This window comes from Ciconia boyciana, chromosome 21 (genome assembly GCF_034638445.1).
Source record: "Ciconia boyciana chromosome 21, ASM3463844v1, whole genome shotgun sequence".
Taxonomy (NCBI): Eukaryota; Metazoa; Chordata; class Aves; order Ciconiiformes; family Ciconiidae; genus Ciconia; species Ciconia boyciana.
The window spans coordinates 3,337,570-3,354,646 of record NC_132954.1 but is presented as its reverse complement, the minus strand read 5'-3'; the positions used below and the strand labels follow the sequence as shown (position 1 = coordinate 3,354,646).

Below are 17,077 nucleotides of genomic sequence, written 5' to 3'. Positions count from 1 at the left end.
TCCGCCGGTGGCGGCCCCGAACCCCTACCCCGTTCCACTCTGCCATTGACGCTGCCCGGGGCGCCGGAACAAGCGGTTACCGGCTACCCCCACCTCAAAAATTGTGCTTCCGAAATCTCTTGATGTCGATTCCGCGAGGGCGGCCGCGCGGCCCCCCCGTGCCACGCACGGCAGAAGCCCTTTTTAAGGCTGCGCCGCCGCCCCGCTCGCACCGGAAAGCGCCAGGCTACCACCTATGTCACGGCGAGCCCTGCGTCCCACGGAAAGAACAGCGCCCGGATCCCTGATCCTTCTCTCTTTCTCCACAAGCTTCACCACTCTTTCCAGCTATTCTGCGTTTTTTTCCCCCAAAAAACGCCATTTCTCCGCCTCGCTGCTTCTAGAGATATGCAAATCGCGCGGGGCATGCTGGGACTCCTCCCCGCCGAGCCTGAGTCGAGGAGGGGCGCCTTTGGCGGGCGCGGTGACGCGCATGCGCAGCCAGGCTCTCGTCCGATTGGCGGCGCTGTGAAGCGTTTCCGGGTGGTGGCGGGCGGTGCCCCCGGAAGGGCTCCGGGTGCGCGGCGGAGGGAGCGCAGCCGGCGGCGGTGCCTCGGTCCGCCCGCGGGTCATGGGGAGGTACGGGACGGCGGGGAGCGCTGGGGGGGTCCTTCCCCAGTGCCGGGAGGCTCCGGCTGTTTTACACCGGCTTTTACAGCCTAAAATACGGAGGGGCCCGGGCGGGAGCCCGGGGGTGGGCGCGGCAGGCCGTGCCCCGCCGCTCCCCGGGAGGGGCCGGGCCCGGGGCCGGTGTTCAAACCCCCGCCCGTGTGGTGGTCAGCAGCCGGGGCGCGGGGTCCCGGGGCCTGCGGGGCGACCCCCGCAGCCCTGCCAGGCGGGGCCCGGCCCGGTGTGGGGCCGCGTCGGCTCCGGGCGGTTGTCGGTGACCTTGGCTCTTCCCGACGGCTTTGGCCGCGGCTCCCTGGCAGCCTGCGGAAACGTTTTGCGCGGGGAGGTTTGGTTCGGTCCCGTAACGGCGTTCCCCGTGGGCAGTCGTGGGGCCAGTGACCTCTTTAAGCGGGTGCCTGGGAAGATGCTGGAAGAAGAGCTCTGAGCGCGGTGTACGTGGAGCTGTTGCCTCCCCAGATGCCGGGTGTCGGTGCTGCAGGGGTACAACGGGAAGCTGGAAGCTCTGCGGCGAGGAGGAGGGAGGTTTGAGTTACCCTTCAGCATCTCAAAACACATCCAGGGGGGAAAAAAAGACTTTCTTATTCTTTCTCTTTTAGCTAGCGCACCTAATGGATAAATGCTTGTAACAGATGCTTCCTCTCGCAGCATAGGGGAGGACTTTGTCTCACGTTTATAATAACTAAAGCAAAACCCAAGATCTTTCCCAGTTTTCTCTATTAACAATAAAGAGACACCCAGGCCGGACGATCCTTTGCAAAACTGTTTAAATATTTGGTGAAAATCGTTATGTCTTAATGGAAGTGGGAACCCCCCGAGCGCTCCAGGGAATGCGCCGAAGGTTTGTTTGGCTTTAAGGTAGACTTTAATTACAGCTGTAACCCTGTGCTGTCAATGCCAGTGAGTTACAGCGGGTCAGTGGTGCTAATTGCGGCCACCAGAGTTATTCCTGCCGCAGAGGGAAGCTGCCGTTGCGGAGGCCGGGGCTCACCTGCACGTTGCTGTTGGCGGCAGATACCAAGGTACTCTGTTTTCTGACAGAAAAATGGAATTTGGCCAAATTTCTGCTCCCTCTTCAGGATCCTGGGAGATGCCTCGTCTTCCGCAGCAGCGTACGCTCACGTACTGCTCACGATTGTGTAATATCTTCCGATAGATAAACCCTCTCGTGCCGTAGTAAGGACAACGCGTGCTCTCTTGCGTGAAACCGTTGCCTCTCGCGATCTTATGATAGCATGGGTGATACGAAAAATATCTGGTGTTCCTGTAGGAATGAGAGTTATCTGGAAGAGAGGAGGAAGCGAGAGTAGGTTAACGCTGACTGCTGATGGACTGGGAAGGCTTTGGAAAATGGCCTCTCCGTTCGCTGGCCCCACAGCGGTTGCTGATGTAATTAAAGATCTAGACACTCAGATAGCTGTAAGTAACGCGCTGGGGCTTGCCGCGGGGCCAGCATGCGGGATTTGTCCTGGGAACCTGCGCATCCCGATAGTTTTGTGTTTGGTGATCTTAACGGCACGCAAAGGGTGCGATAAGATCCGCAAATAAATGAACAAAACGACTTTATGTGAATAAAGTGCCTTCTGCCCAAGGATTTTGGCGCTTTCTCCCCTGCATGGTGGGTAAGAATTCCTGCTTTGTCGCTTTGTAAACTGAGGCATGGGGGTGAGCAGCCTGAGATCAGCCTAAGCTAAAACCAAGACTAGCACACCGAAGTCCCTCCTGAACTTGTGCTGAGCTCCTCGTCCAGAAATGTCATCTGAGGGATTTTAGGGTGTGAATGTAATGGTTTTCTATTAGTTAATTAGTTAAAATTGAGCTAGGAATTTGCTGTGAGTGCTACAGAAGTCTGTCTTGGATATAAATTCTCCTAAAAGGGCTCCGTGTCTGTAGGTGCAGCAGTGCATGAGTGTGCCTTGGAATGAAGCACTAAAGCAGCCGCTTCTAAGTACTCCTGCGTGATTTCTGGTTTGTGTTTTGGTATGAATTAATCCAAACTAACAAAGCTTGCCCTGATGAGGGGAAACTGTCTGTTTGTAGCTCAGGTAGCAGACACTCCCTTCATCGCTTTGTATGCGAATGTGCTGTAAAGCTGTTTAAACAAACTCTCTTCTTCTCTTGTAAGTAAGTTCACCCTGAAACGCATGGGCTTTTCAGAAAAGGCATCCGCTCTCAGCGACTGCTTCTCACCCTTCTCTGGGCCCAACAGCAGCTGCTGCGGCCGCTGCGCGAGGGACTTTTACATCAAACTGTTCGTTAAATGCTCGTTTCACGTGACAGACCTGTCGCTGCTGCCCACACCACTTGCGGGGGTGGAAGGCCCAGGGTTTGGACGAGTTTCCTTTCACGGAGCGGTGAGGACAGAGCAGAGCTTCGTTGAGCCTGGATTTTAGAGCCTTCCAGCCATGAAATATAGTAGCTGGCAGTCAGTCTGTGTGTTAGCTCAGTGCCCAATAACCTGAATAACTTCAGGCACCGAAGGGTGAACCTGGAAGATCTGAGTAACGTTAAGCTGCCGCAACCCACTTCTGGTTCACCGTTAACAGCTCAGTAAATCTGACTTCATTTACCGTGGCTGTCGGTTGCCCGGTGTGGGAAGAACAAATCAAAGGTGTGGGTGTGCGCATGTGTTTCTCGGTCACGTTACCTCTGAGTACCGAGACTTGTGCTCTCAGAACCGAAAACGAACCTTATGTTGTCAAGCCCACACCGAGGGATCGCTGCGGGTCAGACTTGAGGTGTGGTGGTGTCGAAAACGAGACCTCCACCCTACGGCAGACACCCCAGGGAGCTTGAACCCTCTCTTCTTCTCGGGCCCATGGAGTGTGGAGATGAAGACTCAAACGCTGCGCCTGCTGTTCCCCTGCATTGCTGCTGCAGGAGAGCAAGCCGTGTCCTTTAGTTAAATCTTCTTCACGTGGTCTCTTCCTCGAAGCTGCTTGCGGTCCAAGTGAAATGTGGTCAGCAGGGCCCTGACCGGAGGGCGAGGGCTGGACGCGCACGTGGGATTCAGCCCGAGGAACGAGCCGGCGGGTCAGTGCCACCGCGGAGCTGCTGCCTCTTGGCAGTGTGCTGCGTGCGGCCGCTGTGCTTCTCGTGGCAAACTTCATATTCCATATACCAGGGAATGTTTTCTCTTCTTCTAAACATTGCTCCTCCCTTCTTGCTGTGTCCAGAGAGACCCGATCTTCTGTAAACCTCTGGACCCTGTCAGGACACTGCGGTTTACTCTGGAGAAAGACGTGATCGCCCCGTTGAATTCCTTCTCTGTTCGCTAACTGTGGCTTTCGTTTTCTTTTCCAGTTGATTGGTTTGGGTCCCCACAACCCCAAGAAGAAGCAGGACCTAGATAAGCTTTATGATCTAAAAGCTAAAGCCCAACAGATTATGAACCAGTTTGGCCCTTCTACCTTGATCAACCTCTCCAACTTCTCCTCGATAAAGCCAGAACCAGCCAGCACTCCCCCGCAGAGCTCCATGGCCAACAGCACCACCGTGGCAAAGATGCCGGGGACGCCCAGCGGAGGAGGACGGCTCAGTCCCGAAAGCAACCAGGTAATTTCATCCCCGACTTCAGGACAGCGGGGGAGATGCTCAGACCTGCCTGTGGCTTAATTCCTCTCCCTCCTTAAACTACTGGCAAAAACTTAATGTCTATTAAAGTATCAGTTACAGGGTGAGAAAACATCTTCATGTCTTTCTTCCCTCCCCAGCACTTTCAGGCTGGATGGGGTATGGATGCTGTAGGTGTAGAGGTTTTTTTGGTCTCAGGAAAATGTATATTGGGGGTGCGATTGGGAAATTCTTTTTAGATGGGAGAAAAAGTGCAGGTTTGTAGCTTCCATCTTACTGGGGTGGTGCGAGAGGCAACACCGCTGCCAGGAGCTGCTGACTTGTGTGTTTGCTTCTTGTGGTGTGGAGTCTTTGAGGTGTGTAAAATATGCTGCTGCCCAGCACGTGCTCCAGGAATGCACCCTGATCTCTCTGCCGGCTTCCCTGGCACCGTGACCTCTCCGGGAAGCGTACTAGTCCCCCGACACAAACACAGGCGCGGCGGTTCCACCGTTGGTGTACGGGAACCAGGAAGGGCAGGAATTTCCCACCTGTGTCTGGTTCATCTGACCAGGCTGACAGATCAGTGCTGATAGCTTTCATCCGTATCCTACAAGACTAAGTGTCCTGCTGTTGTTCAGCCGCAGTGAAATATCTGCTCCCTGCCATGTGTGGGCTGAGAGGGTGCTGCCTTCTGCCCTAGAATAGCCCAGCACTCGCATATCTCTCTGTTTTCCATTTGAAACACTAAAGCTGATAAGCGCTAGAGCCACAGGAATACTTCCTGAGCACAAATTTAGTCACTGATACGCTGCTTGCACTTGTCTGCCTCTTAAGACTTCTAGTTTTGCCTTTGCCCCCTCTTGCCAGCAGCCTTGCTTCAGGCAGTGGCGTTTTAGTGCAGGAAACTTATTTATCCTGGCCTGCTGCATTCCACTTTCTGTTCAGAGCAACGCTGGTGCTTGAAAAGGACTCCTTAACACCTGATGTTTCTTATCTCTGCCATTCCTGAACTGATACGCTGTGTCAACACGTGTGACTTGGGCCTCGGGGGTAGTGAGAGAGGAGGTCTTTTGTGGCTGTGCGGGTGGGCAGCTGCTTTGCTGAAGTAGGGCAGTAAATCGTTCCTCTTCTCCCCCACGCTCAGGTTTTAACCAAGAAGAAATTGCAGGACCTGGTGCGTGAGGTGGATCCGAACGAGCAGCTGGATGAAGATGTGGAGGAAGTAGGTACCAACCCATGTCAGGGGCTGCAGAAAGCGCTAATCTGGGATCTTTCATGGACCAGTGGCCCTTTGTCCAAGGCAGGGAGGGTTGGTTCACATAACGCTGCTGTATTCTCATGCTTGCTGCAGCCTTCACCCGTCCGTGTCTGTTCCTGCGTCCCAGTGTCGACAAGGGTTTTAAAACAGCAATTGTAGCAAACGCCTTTGAAATACTAGCTTCTGCAGGTTCATTTTCATGCTCTCCGCATGATTTCAGCTGCTCAGTACTGATAAGACCGGTTGTTGTCCTTGTTCTGCCACAGATGCTGTTGCAGATCGCCGATGATTTCATAGAGAGCGTGGTGACGGCTGCCTGCCAGCTTGCACGGCATCGCAAGTCAAACACCCTGGAAGTGAAAGACGTCCAGTTGCATCTTGGTGAGTGATTTTTTTAAATTTTTTTTTTTCCCCTCAGCTGAGAGCTGGACGCTGCCCTGAAGTCAGGGCATGGCTGAGATGTTGGGGTGGAAACCTGTGAGTAGCTACAGATTCGTTGCTACTTAATAATGCCCTAATAATCAGGGGATGAACACGGGGTGTCTGCCCCTAACCATCCCCTCTCCAGATTTTGCAGTTGTGCGGTTTGTAGCTGTCCGTCAGCCTGTGCTGGAAGGTCCCTAGCACAGGGACTGTGTCTTTACCATGTTTAATGCTGCGCAGCCCTCCGCTGCTCTGCTTTTGTGAAGCTTTTATAGCTGGTATGCGGATCACCAGCACGTCTCTAGCACTGGCTCCAGGCGGGCGCGCTGCCGGTATGTTCGTGATGACGAGGCCGCTCTTGCGGCGGGCGGTTGGGGTAGAGCGCGCTGACCTGTGCTCTCTCTTCTAGAGCGTCAGTGGAACATGTGGATCCCGGGCTTTGGTTCTGAAGAAATCAGGCCCTACAAAAAAGCCTGCACTACAGAAGCTCACAAACAGGTAAGGAGCCCTCAGTAACATGGAGAATCACGTGGTACAAGCCTGATATGGAGAGGGTGGTCTTGGACTCCTGGCATGATGTGAACTTGTAGCCTCTTCCAAATGGTTTGGACTTGAAATAACTTCCAGAGTCTCCTCACCTGCTTGTGCAGAGAGGACTGAGGTTGCTCTGGCTCCTCTGTGGTGGTGCGGTGCTGGCTGTGCCCCAAGAGAAGCAGCAGTACTCGCCGCCTGAAGGGCAGCCCAGCTCGGAAGGGTTAAAAAACAGCTGAGAGCTGCAGACAGTGACTTGTCAGCTGCCCCCTTGCAGATCTTGTGCTCCGTCTTTGTGCAGAAGGGACTGAAAGCACGCTGCTGACTCCTCTGGTTCAGTTGAAAATCCATGCCCAGGCCTGGGGGTTAGCCCCTGGCGTAGCCCCTCGAACCGCTCCAGGGGTCTGGATGTTCCAGGTGAACCGCAGGGCTCGTTGACAGGCTGTGCCTCGAGTTCCTGGGGCCGTTTTACGTCTGCAGCCCGATGCTGCACTCGAGTATTTTGTGAGCAGTGTACGGCACCTCCTGTGTCTGTGTGTAAGGGTCGGGGCTCCAGGCCGCTCACCGCCCTAAGAATTTAAAAGCTGCAAAAAGCCTGAAGGCCCGGGATGGTCTTCGGAGAGCACATCGTTGTCCTGGGATTTCGGCTGTAGATTGGAGCTGAGCAGCTCTGGGTTTTTTTTCCCCTTAATTTTGCTTTAACTGAACTGGGCCATGGCTTTTTTAAGCGTACGGTCAGAGCCGGGGAGGAGCCGCCCTGCAGGAGCCGTTGGATTCAGGGATGATATTGCATCTCCCCTCCTGAAGCTCCCGCAGCAGCGGCTGGGCAGAGAGAGAGGAGGCCTTGGAGTGGGGTTTGACCCCCTGCACTGTTTATTCCCACTGCCCCTCACTAGCGTCGGTGTTTTACTTGCCAGCCCCGGGTGTCGAGGAGAGGAGCACAGACGCTTTCTTTTCCTCTGGCTCCAGCTCGGGATCACATTAAGATGCAAACGGACTCGACAGACCTGTGTGGAAACAAGTCAGGCAGTGTCCTGAGAGAACCCGAGATACCTTGTTCCTGCATGGCTGCAGGTTGTTTTGCAGTAACCTTGTCTGAGACACTCACCTTCCCACATTTTTCTCTTTCTCGTTACAGAGAATGGCACTGATTCGCAAAACCACCAAGAAATAGCCCTTGGGAAGAGCCGGGAGAAGACGCCAGTGCATTTTGGGATATCTGCCTCTCCCCTAAAGCCTCCACGATGCCATCCATGGGATATTTTTTTTAATGCTTTACAGAGAAGCATATATTTTTTATTAACGGTGCAGCAATATCTTGACTTTATGAGGAGATCTGCCAAAAACATTCTACGCCCCCTTCCTCATTCCCCCTAAGAGCGCAACGTATCTCAAAACAAAGACTTTTATTTGTGACTTGAAAGTGGTTTATCGTATCAGTGATTATCCAAGGGACAGAGCATTTGATCTTGTGTGGGACAGTATTAGAAGCATCTGTAGAGGTTTTTGTTTCCTCCTTCCTGCCCCTACCTGCTCCAGTACTTTGTAATGTCAGTGTTTATATAAATACTTGGGTTTGTTTTACATGAATAAAGAAATTATTAATCTAAAACCATGGCACAGTCTTGTGCTCTTCAGACAGCACGCGGAGGGACTGCAAGTGAAATGGGCAGCCTCCACGTCGCCTGGTTTCGGCGTGTGGTGCTGTTCTGGTAAGAGATTGGGTTTAAAGGGAGTGGAAGGATTTGGCCGGCCTCTGCCGTGCTGGTAGGGCTCGGCAGGCGGCTGTCCCTCTTTACATCCAGCCTCGGGGTGAGTAGTTTGCCCGTGGCTTGGATATTTGGACCATTAGGAGTGGGACACGGTGACTGAGGACAAGAAATCAAGGCGATCCTGGTTCTCTCCTTGCCTGGGACGTAAAGAAAGGCCACATGCCCCTGCCTGTTCCTGCCTGCTCTGCTCGGTCTTTGTCAGAGAAGCCGCGGGTGCCGTTTGTCGCGGGGAAGAGGGAGCCGGCAGCTCTGCAAGCTCCCCTGCACAACAGGGAGGCTTCTGTGGCCCCGGGAGCAGGAGCGGGGCCCGTCCTCCCTGCCCAGCTTGCTGCTGGGGCCCTCGGCCTCCCAGGCTGCCGGTACCTCCAGGGGAAACCGCCTTTGCTGGAGTAATTCAGAAACCAGGAGGGGCTCTCTCCTCTCATGTAAGCGCCAGCTAAGGCGCCCGCGGAGCGCGATAAATGCACGCAGCCTCTCGGGTGAGGCCAGTCTGCTGGGCACTCGGGGCAGAGGGAAGCTGTTCCTGCACCGCAGCCGTACTCGGCTGCTGCCGCAGGCACGGGGAGGTGTTCACCGGCTGCTCCAGCTCGGGGTACCCGGGAGGAGCTGGAGTTCAGACCAGACCGTGCCTGCCTGAACCTGGAGGAGACCAGCTCCGAGTGAAAGGGATGGGCAGTAAAAGGGGTTTTGGCTCAACACGGGATCTGATGTGGGATGTGGGGGGCCGGGAGGACCTGCGGCTCCTCTCTGGGGGATGGGGACAGCCTTGAAGCAAGGGGGTTTGGAGAGAGAATAGAGGAACGGGGGTGACGCCCGCCTCTCTGCAGACCACTGCCCCGTCCTGCCTGGGGACTTCGCCCTTCCCGTGGGCAGCCTCGGCGCTGGCTGCTTCCCCTTCCCCAGGAAAACACGGGCAGGCAGAGAGGTGCTCAGGGGGTGTTTAATGCGCCCTTGCAGTCGCTCGCTGCTCCGTCTCTGCCGCACCTCCTGCGCGTCGCGGTGGGCAGAGCCCAGCGTGTCCCAGCCCCGCCGGGACAGGCTGCCAGTGTCCCCAGCTCTAGCACGAGCATCTCTTCCGCTTCTCTTCCTTCTCCGGAGCCTTGAGCAGCGCTGGCAGTGGGACGCTGCTCTTCACCCCGTCCCACGCCTCGGTGGGAGCCAGCTGCCCCGTTTGCAGTGCTTGGTAGATGGCCAGCGTCAGCATCTGGAAAGCCTGGACCACGTTGCTGGCGTCCTTGGCCGAGGTCTCGACGTACTGCACCCCCAGCGAGGCTGCCAGCTTCTCTGCCTCCTTCCTGCCCACCCGCCGCTGCCCTGCCAGGTCGCTCTTGTGTCCCACCAGCAAGAAGACGATGCGGAATGGCTGGACCGTGTCCGTCACCTCCCGGTGCCACTGCCGGACGCTCTCAAAGGACACGCGGTTGGTGAGGTCGAAGAGCAGCATCCCCCCAGCCGAGTTGCGGTAGTAGGAGCGAGTCACGGACCTGGGGTGCCAAGAGAAATGGGGTGAGCAGCCCCTGGGGCTCTCCTGTGCCGCCTTGGGCAGCATCTCCCCTGCCTGCAGAGCAGCCCCAGCCACGTCCTGCCCCCTGCAACCGGCACGTTGCGCCCAAGCCATCATAAGAGCGAGGAGAATCGTCCTTTCGCTGTATCAGCAAGTGGTCCAGGCAGCCCTGTCCCTGCACGGCCATCAAAGTTCATCCGTCCCCTGCAGCCACAGCCCCTGAGCTCTCCCGTTCCCTGGAGCCACAGTCCTGGAGCTCTCCTGTCCCCTGCAGCCATGTCCCTCGAGCTCTCCTGTCCCCTGCAGCCATGTCCCTCGAGCTCTCCTGTTCCCTGCAGCCATGTCCCTCGAGCTCTCCTGTTCCTTGCAGCCATGTCCCCTTGAGCTCTCCTGTCCCCTGCAGCCCAGCCAGCGGTGGGCAGCCCTGGCAGTGAGGTGCGAAGGCCCCTGGCAGCTGAGCTGGGGAAGCTGCTTTGCCCAGCTCCCAGCGGGCTCCCAGCCTCTTCCCCCAGCCCTCTGCAGCTGGTGGGGCAGAGGGGTGCGTGGGGTGTCCCGTACCCCCCCTTTGGAGCTGGAGCAAGGGCTTACAAGGCAACCCCAAGGGCTCCTTTCCCCGGGAACACCCTTGGCTTTGGCTCCCCTGGGCTCCTGCCGCCCGCCCGGTGCTGTGCATCGCAGTTCCTCACCCATGGGGCTCTCCCAGCAAAGGGACCGGTGGGAACACAGCCCTCCCCAGGCTCTCCCCGGGGCTGGGATCACAAGATCCCACCAGCACCCCAAATCCAGGGGGGACGCCCGGCTCCATCACCCCTCGCCACCCCACGGCCAGAGCCGAACCCACCTGAACCGCTCCTGCCCGGCCGTATCCCAGAACTGCAGCTTCACCCGCAGCCCCGGCTCCAGCTCCACGAACTGGACGTAGAAATCCACCCCCACCGTCTGGTTGATGGCATCCAGGAAGACGCCCTCGGTGTAGCACCGCAGCAGCGAGGACTTCCCCACCGTCGAGTCCCCCAGCATGATCACCCGGAACTGGTATTGCCACCGCGGCTCCATCGGCACCTCCGCTGTCTGCTGGGACCCGCCGCCTCCGCGCCGGGCGCAAGTACAGGCAGGCAGCGCCAGGCGCCTCCGCTCCTCCACCCAGGAGGCGTTCCCGCTCTGCCGTGGGTGCTGGGTGGCCCCTTCGGAGCCCCTTTCCTCCCTTTAGCTTGGATCCATCCAGCTGGAAGCACTCGGGGGGTGCCTGGTCCCATTTTCCCAGGGGGTGGCCCTGGGACACGAGGCCCATCAAGTGACACGGCCACATGCAGATGTGGGGGGGTGTTACCCTGCCAGTGACCCCCCCCAAAGCAGAGCATCCCCCATGTCATGGGTTGAGCACGGCGACGTGTCCCTGCCAGGGGTCCGGCACTCGGCACAGCCTTTATTTGGTGCACAAAACCCTCAAGTTTATTAAAAACACTCCTGCAGGGGAGTATTATTTTTTCAGAGCCCCCAAATTAAGGCTTGAAATAATAAACCCGAGCCAGGGTGGGGACGCAGCCCCGCGCATCGCCCAAGGGCAGGGGGCTGCAGGACGGAGAGAGAAACATCCCCATGGGTGGAGGGTCCCGTGCCCCCCCTGTCCCCGTCAGCACCGGCAGCGCTCCCGGGGCTCCCCCTGCGCCGGGGGCCGGCGGCGGCTCTGGCTGGGGATGAGCCTGATGCCGCCGCAGCCCCGGTGAGGGGCGAGGACCCCCTGCCCCAGCGCCTGCTGGATGCCCCCCGCCAGCGTCTGGAAGGCCAGCTCCACGTTGAGGTTGCTGCGGGCCGAGGTCTCCACGAAGGCCATGCCCAGGGCGGTGGCCAGGTGCCCGGCCTCCTCCGCCGACACGGCTCGCTCGGCCACCAGGTCACACTTGTGTCCCACCAGGACGAAGGCGGGGGGCCGGTCCCCGGCGGCTTCGCGGTACCACTCGGGGACGTGCTCGAAGGACGCCCGGTTGGTGAGGTCGAACACCAGCAGCACCCCCGCCGCGCTCCGGTAGAAGGACCTGGTGATGGACCTGGGCACACGGGGGGGGGGTTTAGGGGGCACCCCAGCACCCGCCAGCCCCTGCACCCACTTCTCTGGGATGGGGCTCGGGGGATTTGTTTGGGTCCCAGCTGGAGCGGGAAGAGGAGACCTGCCTGGACCATCTGCACCCCAATTTTCTGTTCAGCATCCCCCCCCCAGACCGGGGGGCTCCAGAGGAGACCTGTGGGGTTTTGCAGGGGCTCGGGGGTCCCTCCACCCCCCCCCTCCCCAGCCTGGGATGCAGTGGGGATGGGGCAGCACCCATGGGTGGGTGCTGATGGGGCTGAGCACTGGGCGGAAACAGGGCACCCCCAGGCCAACCCTGGGGCCCCCAAAAGTCTCCCAGGGATGGGGGTGGCACGGGACCCCTTGCTCCAGCCACAGCACCCGCCTTGTCAGCCCGTCACACCCCATTTGAGCCTCTTCCACGCTCCCAGGAGCTCCTGGCTCCAGCCTGATGCGATCAGGAAGGCAATCACCCAGCCCCAGCCCACCGGCACCCCAGGACCAGCACCCCAGGACCTGCGCCCAGCCCCGCTCCCTTGGCCGCCCCCCCCAAAACCAGCTCTGCCTTCACTGTGAGCTCAGCACAAGGTTGCAACGGCCCCGGAAGCGTCACCGTCCCAGCGAGCCGTCGCGGCCTGTCCCCACACGCCCGGCCGGGGACTTTACACCCCCCCCGGGGCGGGGGGGATGAGTCAGCTGGGTGCTGGGGTCCCTCATGGGGGCTGTGTCCCCGTCCCCACCTCACCTGAACCGCTCCTGGCCGGCCGTGTCCCAGAGCTGCAGCTTGGCCTTGCCGGCGGGCGGCAGCGGGACGGTGCGGCTGTAAAACTCCACGCCGACGGTGGGGCAGGGGGTGGCCGTCCCCCTGCCCGGACCCTCCGCGAAGCAGCGCAGCAGCGACGACTTCCCCACCGCCGCGTCCCCCAGCACGATGACGCGGAACTGGTAGTGTCCCCCGGGGTTGGTGTCCTCAAAGGGCCCCGTCACCGTCCCCATGCCAGCGGCTATGCCCGGAGAGGCCAGGTTCACCCGCCCCAGGCTGGCCAGGTGCTGACCCTGCTGGGCTTCGCTGTGCTGGCGGGGCCGGAGCCAGGTCTCCACCCTTGTCCCCACCCCGCAGGGGACAGGGACACAGCTCTGGCCTGGCAGTCACCGGGGCAGACAAACAAACCGTCCCAGGGAGGAGGGAGAAGCCTCCGGCTCTGTCCTCATCCTCCCATCCCCAGGACTCTGTGTTTGGCTTTGTCACACGCCCGCTCTGTCCCGCTGCCCGGTTTGGGTGACAAAGACGGGGACAGCCGGGCTCCGGCTGTACGAACACGCGGCCGCAGAGGGGCTGGTGCCCCCCGGGAAGCCAAAATCCTGGGAGAGCCGAGAGGGACGAGCTCCACAGGAAAGGGGCTCTCAAGTCCCCTCGGGGAGAAGGGAAGAGGTTTAGAGGCACCGACTCTGCATCCCCCGGACAAAAGTGCCCTCTGCAAACAGCCCGGCTCACCGCAGCGGCACAGGGCCTTTGCCACGGCCCAGCCCTCCCCCTCCTGATGGCTGCGCAGAGACGGGGAATAACGGACCGGACTCCTCGAAGAGCTCTGGGGCTGCTTCCACCCCCAATTTGTTCTCCATCGTGAGAAAATGGGCGACTCGAGTCGCCGGGGCTCCAGCGGAGGACGCCGGCTACGTTGCAAGACGCTGCCTTCCCCTGGGCAGGAGCCGTTCCGCACCTCCGTGGTTTCGCACGCAGCTTTCCTGCGCTGCCAGGGACCCCCCGTCCCGGGCTGCCGAGGGGGAGCTCCGGGAGGGTGCGGGGAGGGGGAGCTCCGGTGCCCGGAGAAGGGGAAAGCAAAAGACCGGCTCCTGATCGAGGCAGCTCTGGCGCGCTAAGGGCTTCCCCACCAGCTCCCTCGGGCGGTAACTCAGTGCTACGAGGAGCATGAACTTGCACAGAGAAGTCAGACACACAGATTTCCAGGAAAAAAAAGTACATCCACGAGCACATCCCAGTCGCGCAGCAGCTGCCTGGAGATCCAGCCCACCAGCACGGCCATGGGAGAACCCCCAAAGCTCACCCTGAAGGATGGGTGACCCCAGGTGGAAGAAGTTGCTCAGATTTCACAAGTTAAGTCTCGCCCTCAGCAGCCGGCAGGACGCCGTGCTCCCCAGCCCCCGTAAGGGCAGGCAGGCACCACCCCAGACCAACGCACCCCAAACACGAGCACAGGAGACACAGCAAGAGTTTCAAGTGATTGCGTTTATTCACCCTCAAAATATTTTCTATCCAGACCCTCTCCCAAGCCCTTCTCCTGAGGAAACTCCACGGAAGGGACTGCTCTGCCATGCCGGGTGTTTAAACGGGAGCTTGAGCAGCACCCAGAGCCAAACAAGTTCCCTCCCCTCGCGGCGCAGGCGAGCGGGGCACAGGAGCAGCTGTTCCCACCCGAGGGAGCTCACGGCTCAGGGAGGAGCTGGGATCTGGGACCCGGTCGCGCAGAGCTCCCGCTTCTGGAGGAGAGGGCTGGGAAAGAACAAAGTCTGTCACTGCAGGGCCTGGCTAATCTCAGCTCCATGCTCTACTTAGACCTGAAGAGGGGATAAAAAATAGTCTGGTCTGAATGAAGAGCAGTTCGAGTTGGCATTGCTTCAGATTTCACCCGCGTTAAGGAATTCCCTGGCCTTCCCTCTCCCCGCACGGTGCGGAGATTTCGGCTAGCTCACGCCTGGCCTCAGCCCCATATCCGCAGGATTCATCCAACAGTCTCCAAAGAAAGGAGTCATCACGGACCAGGCTGCGCTCAGAGGGCCGGCGCGGTGCGACTGATCTCACTGGCACTCTGCCCCCCAGATAATAAATAGCCTGCCCGATTAAAAACCTTACTGATTAAGTCAATCGCTCCCACCTGCAAAGCCCAGATTAAGGACCGGCCACTTCCAGCACAGGCACAGTCAGCTTGAACTGTCCCTTGTCCTCTGGGACTGGCAAGATCCCACCCACGAAACACCAACCATCTGGCAGTTGCCCACAGAGGACACTCACGTGGCTCCATGCCACAGCTTCCCCACGACTCAGGCCCCAAGGAAAGCAAAGGGAATCCCTTCACTGGGGACAGGGGCTCGTAAGCTCTCGGCCTTTTCCACTAAGCGAGTAATTCCTGAAAAAAACAGAGCCACGGGTAAGTATCTGACGTCGACGGGCCGCGGTGCACTAGGAATCAACACGTCAGACCCAGCCCAAGCGAACGCCAGCCTGCAAACCCTCACCGCACCTCTGCCCTCCATGCCCAACGCCTATCCCTTCTCTTGACCAGGGGGTCTCACACCCACCCAGCCTTCCCGAAGGAGCAAGGCCACCACGGACTGTCTTCAAGCTGGCCCCTCTCGGAGCAGCACTGCAGCAGCAAAGAGGCCGAGACCAGTTTGAATTTTATTTTTCCTCCTTTTTCGACCACAAGATCGGTATTCAGATCTGATGGGAAAGGGATCTGGAGGGACGGGTTACGGCGCTCTGACAAGGGCGTGCATTCTCACCTCGGGTCTATCTGGCAGGCAGGCCATCGGCCGAGAGCGCTCCGAAACGTCAAGAAACCCTGGAACACATCGCAACACCCCCGACATCAGCAGCAGGCTGCAGACTGACACACCCCACCCAGAAACCACCAGCGCCTTGCAAGAAAAAACACCCTAATTCCTGAAAATATATAGGAGGGGCGAGTGACAGCAACAGGCAAAAGAGGCCCCGCAGTCAAAGACCTTCCCGTTGCTCTTGCATGTTGTTGGAGACCTGTAGCTACTGCCCGGAGCCACAGCTCTTGGATAAACATGCAGAGTCACCACCGAGCTCGCCTGGCAAAGCCAGCACAGCTCCAGAGCGGCAGATGCAGCGAAAGCAGAGTGATCTGCCGGCTTTGGACCAGATTTGATTCCCAGTTCTGCCACTAGCCAGGCCCAGCGATGCTGGGGAGAGAAAGTCCCCTTACCCCACCCACACATGATCTCAACAGAGCAAGAAGTAAGGGGATTCTGCAGCCCTTAATGACCGGAGAGATACTTGTGAGGGGCCCCGCCAGCGGGAAATCCTCGTCTGCAGGGCCGAACCCCGCGCACGAGTCCTGCGGAGGGTCCACAGCGTCGGGAACAAGGACCACACCGGCGGCATCTGGTAGCAGAGGGCCAGGAAATGCTGCTGCTCGCTGCTCCGGCCAAAGGCAAGAAGGCAACCAGAGGCAACCGAATTCCCAGCGTAAGGGGAGATTCCAGAGCCTGAATCGCACATCTCACCTGCCCCACGCCGCCGAGCCGAGGCTGTCACCAGCCACCCTGCGCCCTGGGATCACCTTCCATGCCAGGATGCTGCTGGGGACGAGTACAGTCTTGAACTTCAGGCAGATCCTTAAGACAGAAAAAGTCTCTTAGAGCAACAGAAGAGCTGCGATGCCCACCGCCTCCCACCTCGTCGCGCACCAATTCGGACTCCAGAAGCAGGTATTTGGGGAAGCTGCTTTCTTCGAGGGACAGCACCCCCGGCCACCACCTCCGCCCCCAGCCAGGGCCCAGCCCCTCGCCCTCGGCTCGGCAGGGTCCCCCGGGCCGTGTATTTTCCCGAAATGTTGCCGGACAGTTACGGAGGCTCAAACTGCGCGGCGACCGTCGAGGAAAACCCCTCGCTCTCGGCTCCTTTTTGACTGCATCTGCCACGGCACCGAGACAGATGCAGCTTCGATAGGGCCGGGCAGGCCTGCAGGGCTCCTCCGCCCAGCAGCCGCCTCTCCCAGGGTGGGTTTTTAATCCAGCCCGCTGCGGAGGCCACTCACCCACGGCGGCCCCGCCATCTTCCCCGCACGCCGGGCCCCGTCTGGGAGAGAGGGAGGGATGGAGGGAGCAAGGCCCATCGGAGCCCTTCACAGCCCATCGGAGCGCTCCGAAGCGCCGCCGCCCGGGCGCGGAGCCCGCGGGGCGTCGATGCGGCGGGAGAGCCCCGGGGGAGGGCGGATGGCGGCGGATTGTCCCCGCGCCGCAGGCCCCCATCCCCGCCGCAGCCGCCATCACAGAGAGGCGGAAGGCACCCCGCGGTGGCCTTTTATAGGGCGGCAGCGCGGGCGCTGATTGGCTGCTGGGGCCGGGCCCTCCCGCAGAGCCTTCTGGGAGTTGTAGTTCGCGCCGCCACAGCCCCCCCGCCATGCCAGGCCGGGCCATTCCCCAAAGGACAAACGCCCCCCTCCCCCGAGAGCTGCAGGGAAGGCAGGGGACATCCCACCCCCAAGCAGCAAGGCCGTGATTTGCAACCCCTCCGCTTGCACTGGGGGCTGCGC

The 17,077-nt window shown here is 59.5% G+C and overlaps 3 protein-coding genes, 1 long non-coding RNA gene and 5 other non-coding genes across 10 annotated transcripts; 1 reads left to right on the top strand and 8 right to left on the bottom strand.

Annotated features, from left to right (window-relative positions):
* Positions 1-56: 56 nt before the first annotated feature.
* Positions 57-185, bottom strand: LOC140662260 (U11 spliceosomal RNA). Its single transcript, XR_012046029.1, has one exon. It is a non-coding gene; the product is annotated as a U11 spliceosomal RNA (small nuclear RNA).
* Positions 186-245: 60 nt separating this feature from the next.
* TAF12 (TATA-box binding protein associated factor 12) lies at positions 246-8,037 on the top strand. Its single transcript, XM_072884885.1, has 6 exons — positions 246-618; positions 3,970-4,221; positions 5,366-5,443; positions 5,746-5,860; positions 6,312-6,400; positions 7,572-8,037. Exons 1-6 carry the CDS (start codon positions 388-390, stop codon positions 7,605-7,607), a joined length of 801 nt encoding a protein of 266 aa, XP_072740986.1. The 5' UTR covers positions 246-387; the 3' UTR covers positions 7,608-8,037.
* A 1,225-nt stretch (positions 8,038-9,262) lies between these two features.
* On the bottom strand, positions 9,263-10,765 carry LOC140661964 (ras-related protein Rab-39A-like). Its single transcript, XM_072884876.1, has 2 exons — positions 10,551-10,765; positions 9,263-9,689 (listed from the first exon to the last, which is right to left on the bottom strand). Exons 1-2 carry the CDS (start codon positions 10,763-10,765, stop codon positions 9,263-9,265), a joined length of 642 nt encoding a protein of 213 aa, XP_072740977.1.
* Positions 10,766-11,342: 577 nt separating this feature from the next.
* LOC140662111 (ras-related protein Rab-42-like) lies at positions 11,343-12,770 on the bottom strand. Its single transcript, XM_072885180.1, has 2 exons — positions 12,520-12,770; positions 11,343-11,757 (listed from the first exon to the last, which is right to left on the bottom strand). The coding sequence occupies exons 1-2, from the start codon at positions 12,768-12,770 to the stop codon at positions 11,343-11,345; spliced, it is 666 nt and encodes a 221-aa protein (XP_072741281.1).
* A 1,237-nt stretch (positions 12,771-14,007) lies between these two features.
* Positions 14,008-16,828, bottom strand: LOC140662099 (uncharacterized). Of its 2 annotated transcripts, none has more exons than XR_012045978.1 (5): positions 16,580-16,828; positions 16,047-16,157; positions 15,297-15,355; positions 14,806-14,920; positions 14,008-14,351 (listed from the first exon to the last, which is right to left on the bottom strand). It is a non-coding gene; the product is annotated as an uncharacterized lncRNA (long non-coding RNA). The 2 variants fall into 2 exon arrangements; XR_012045979.1 differs by having other exon boundaries at positions 14,008-14,286.
* LOC140662262 (small nucleolar RNA SNORD99) lies at positions 14,487-14,557 on the bottom strand. The gene has a single exon (XR_012046031.1). It is a non-coding gene; the product is annotated as a small nucleolar RNA SNORD99 (small nucleolar RNA).
* On the bottom strand, positions 15,125-15,259 carry LOC140662256 (small nucleolar RNA SNORA61). The gene has a single exon (XR_012046025.1). It is a non-coding gene; the product is annotated as a small nucleolar RNA SNORA61 (small nucleolar RNA).
* LOC140662255 (small nucleolar RNA SNORA44) lies at positions 15,463-15,593 on the bottom strand. Its single transcript, XR_012046024.1, has one exon. It is a non-coding gene; the product is annotated as a small nucleolar RNA SNORA44 (small nucleolar RNA).
* On the bottom strand, positions 16,356-16,499 carry LOC140662254 (small nucleolar RNA SNORA16B/SNORA16A family). Its single transcript, XR_012046023.1, has one exon. It is a non-coding gene; the product is annotated as a small nucleolar RNA SNORA16B/SNORA16A family (small nucleolar RNA).
* Positions 16,829-17,077: the final 249 nt, after the last annotated feature.

What these genes read in the sequence shown, in the direction of transcription:
- TAF12 (XM_072884885.1), top strand. Translation starts at nt 388, where the DNA reads ATGCAAATCGCGCGGGGCATGCTGGGACTCCTCCCCGCCGAGCCTGAG. An exon ending in AGACGTCCAGTTGCATCTTG is followed by an intron (nt 5,861 to 6,311) that starts GTGAGTGATTTT and finishes TCTCTCTTCTAG; the next exon opens with AGCGTCAGTGGAACATGTGG. An exon ending in CTACAGAAGCTCACAAACAG is followed by an intron (nt 6,401 to 7,571) that starts GTAAGGAGCCCT and finishes TTCTCGTTACAG; the next exon opens with AGAATGGCACTGATTCGCAA.
- LOC140662111 (XM_072885180.1), bottom strand. Translation starts at nt 12,770, where the DNA reads ATGGGGACGGTGACGGGGCCCTTTGAGGACACCAACCCCGGGGGACAC. An exon ending in GCCGGCCAGGAGCGGTTCAG is followed by an intron (nt 11,758 to 12,519) that starts GTGAGGTGGGGA and finishes CCGTGTGCCCAG; the next exon opens with GTCCATCACCAGGTCCTTCT.
- LOC140661964 (XM_072884876.1), bottom strand. Translation starts at nt 10,765, where the DNA reads ATGGAGCCGCGGTGGCAATACCAGTTCCGGGTGATCATGCTGGGGGAC. An exon ending in GCCGGGCAGGAGCGGTTCAG is followed by an intron (nt 9,690 to 10,550) that starts GTGGGTTCGGCT and finishes TTGGCACCCCAG; the next exon opens with GTCCGTGACTCGCTCCTACT.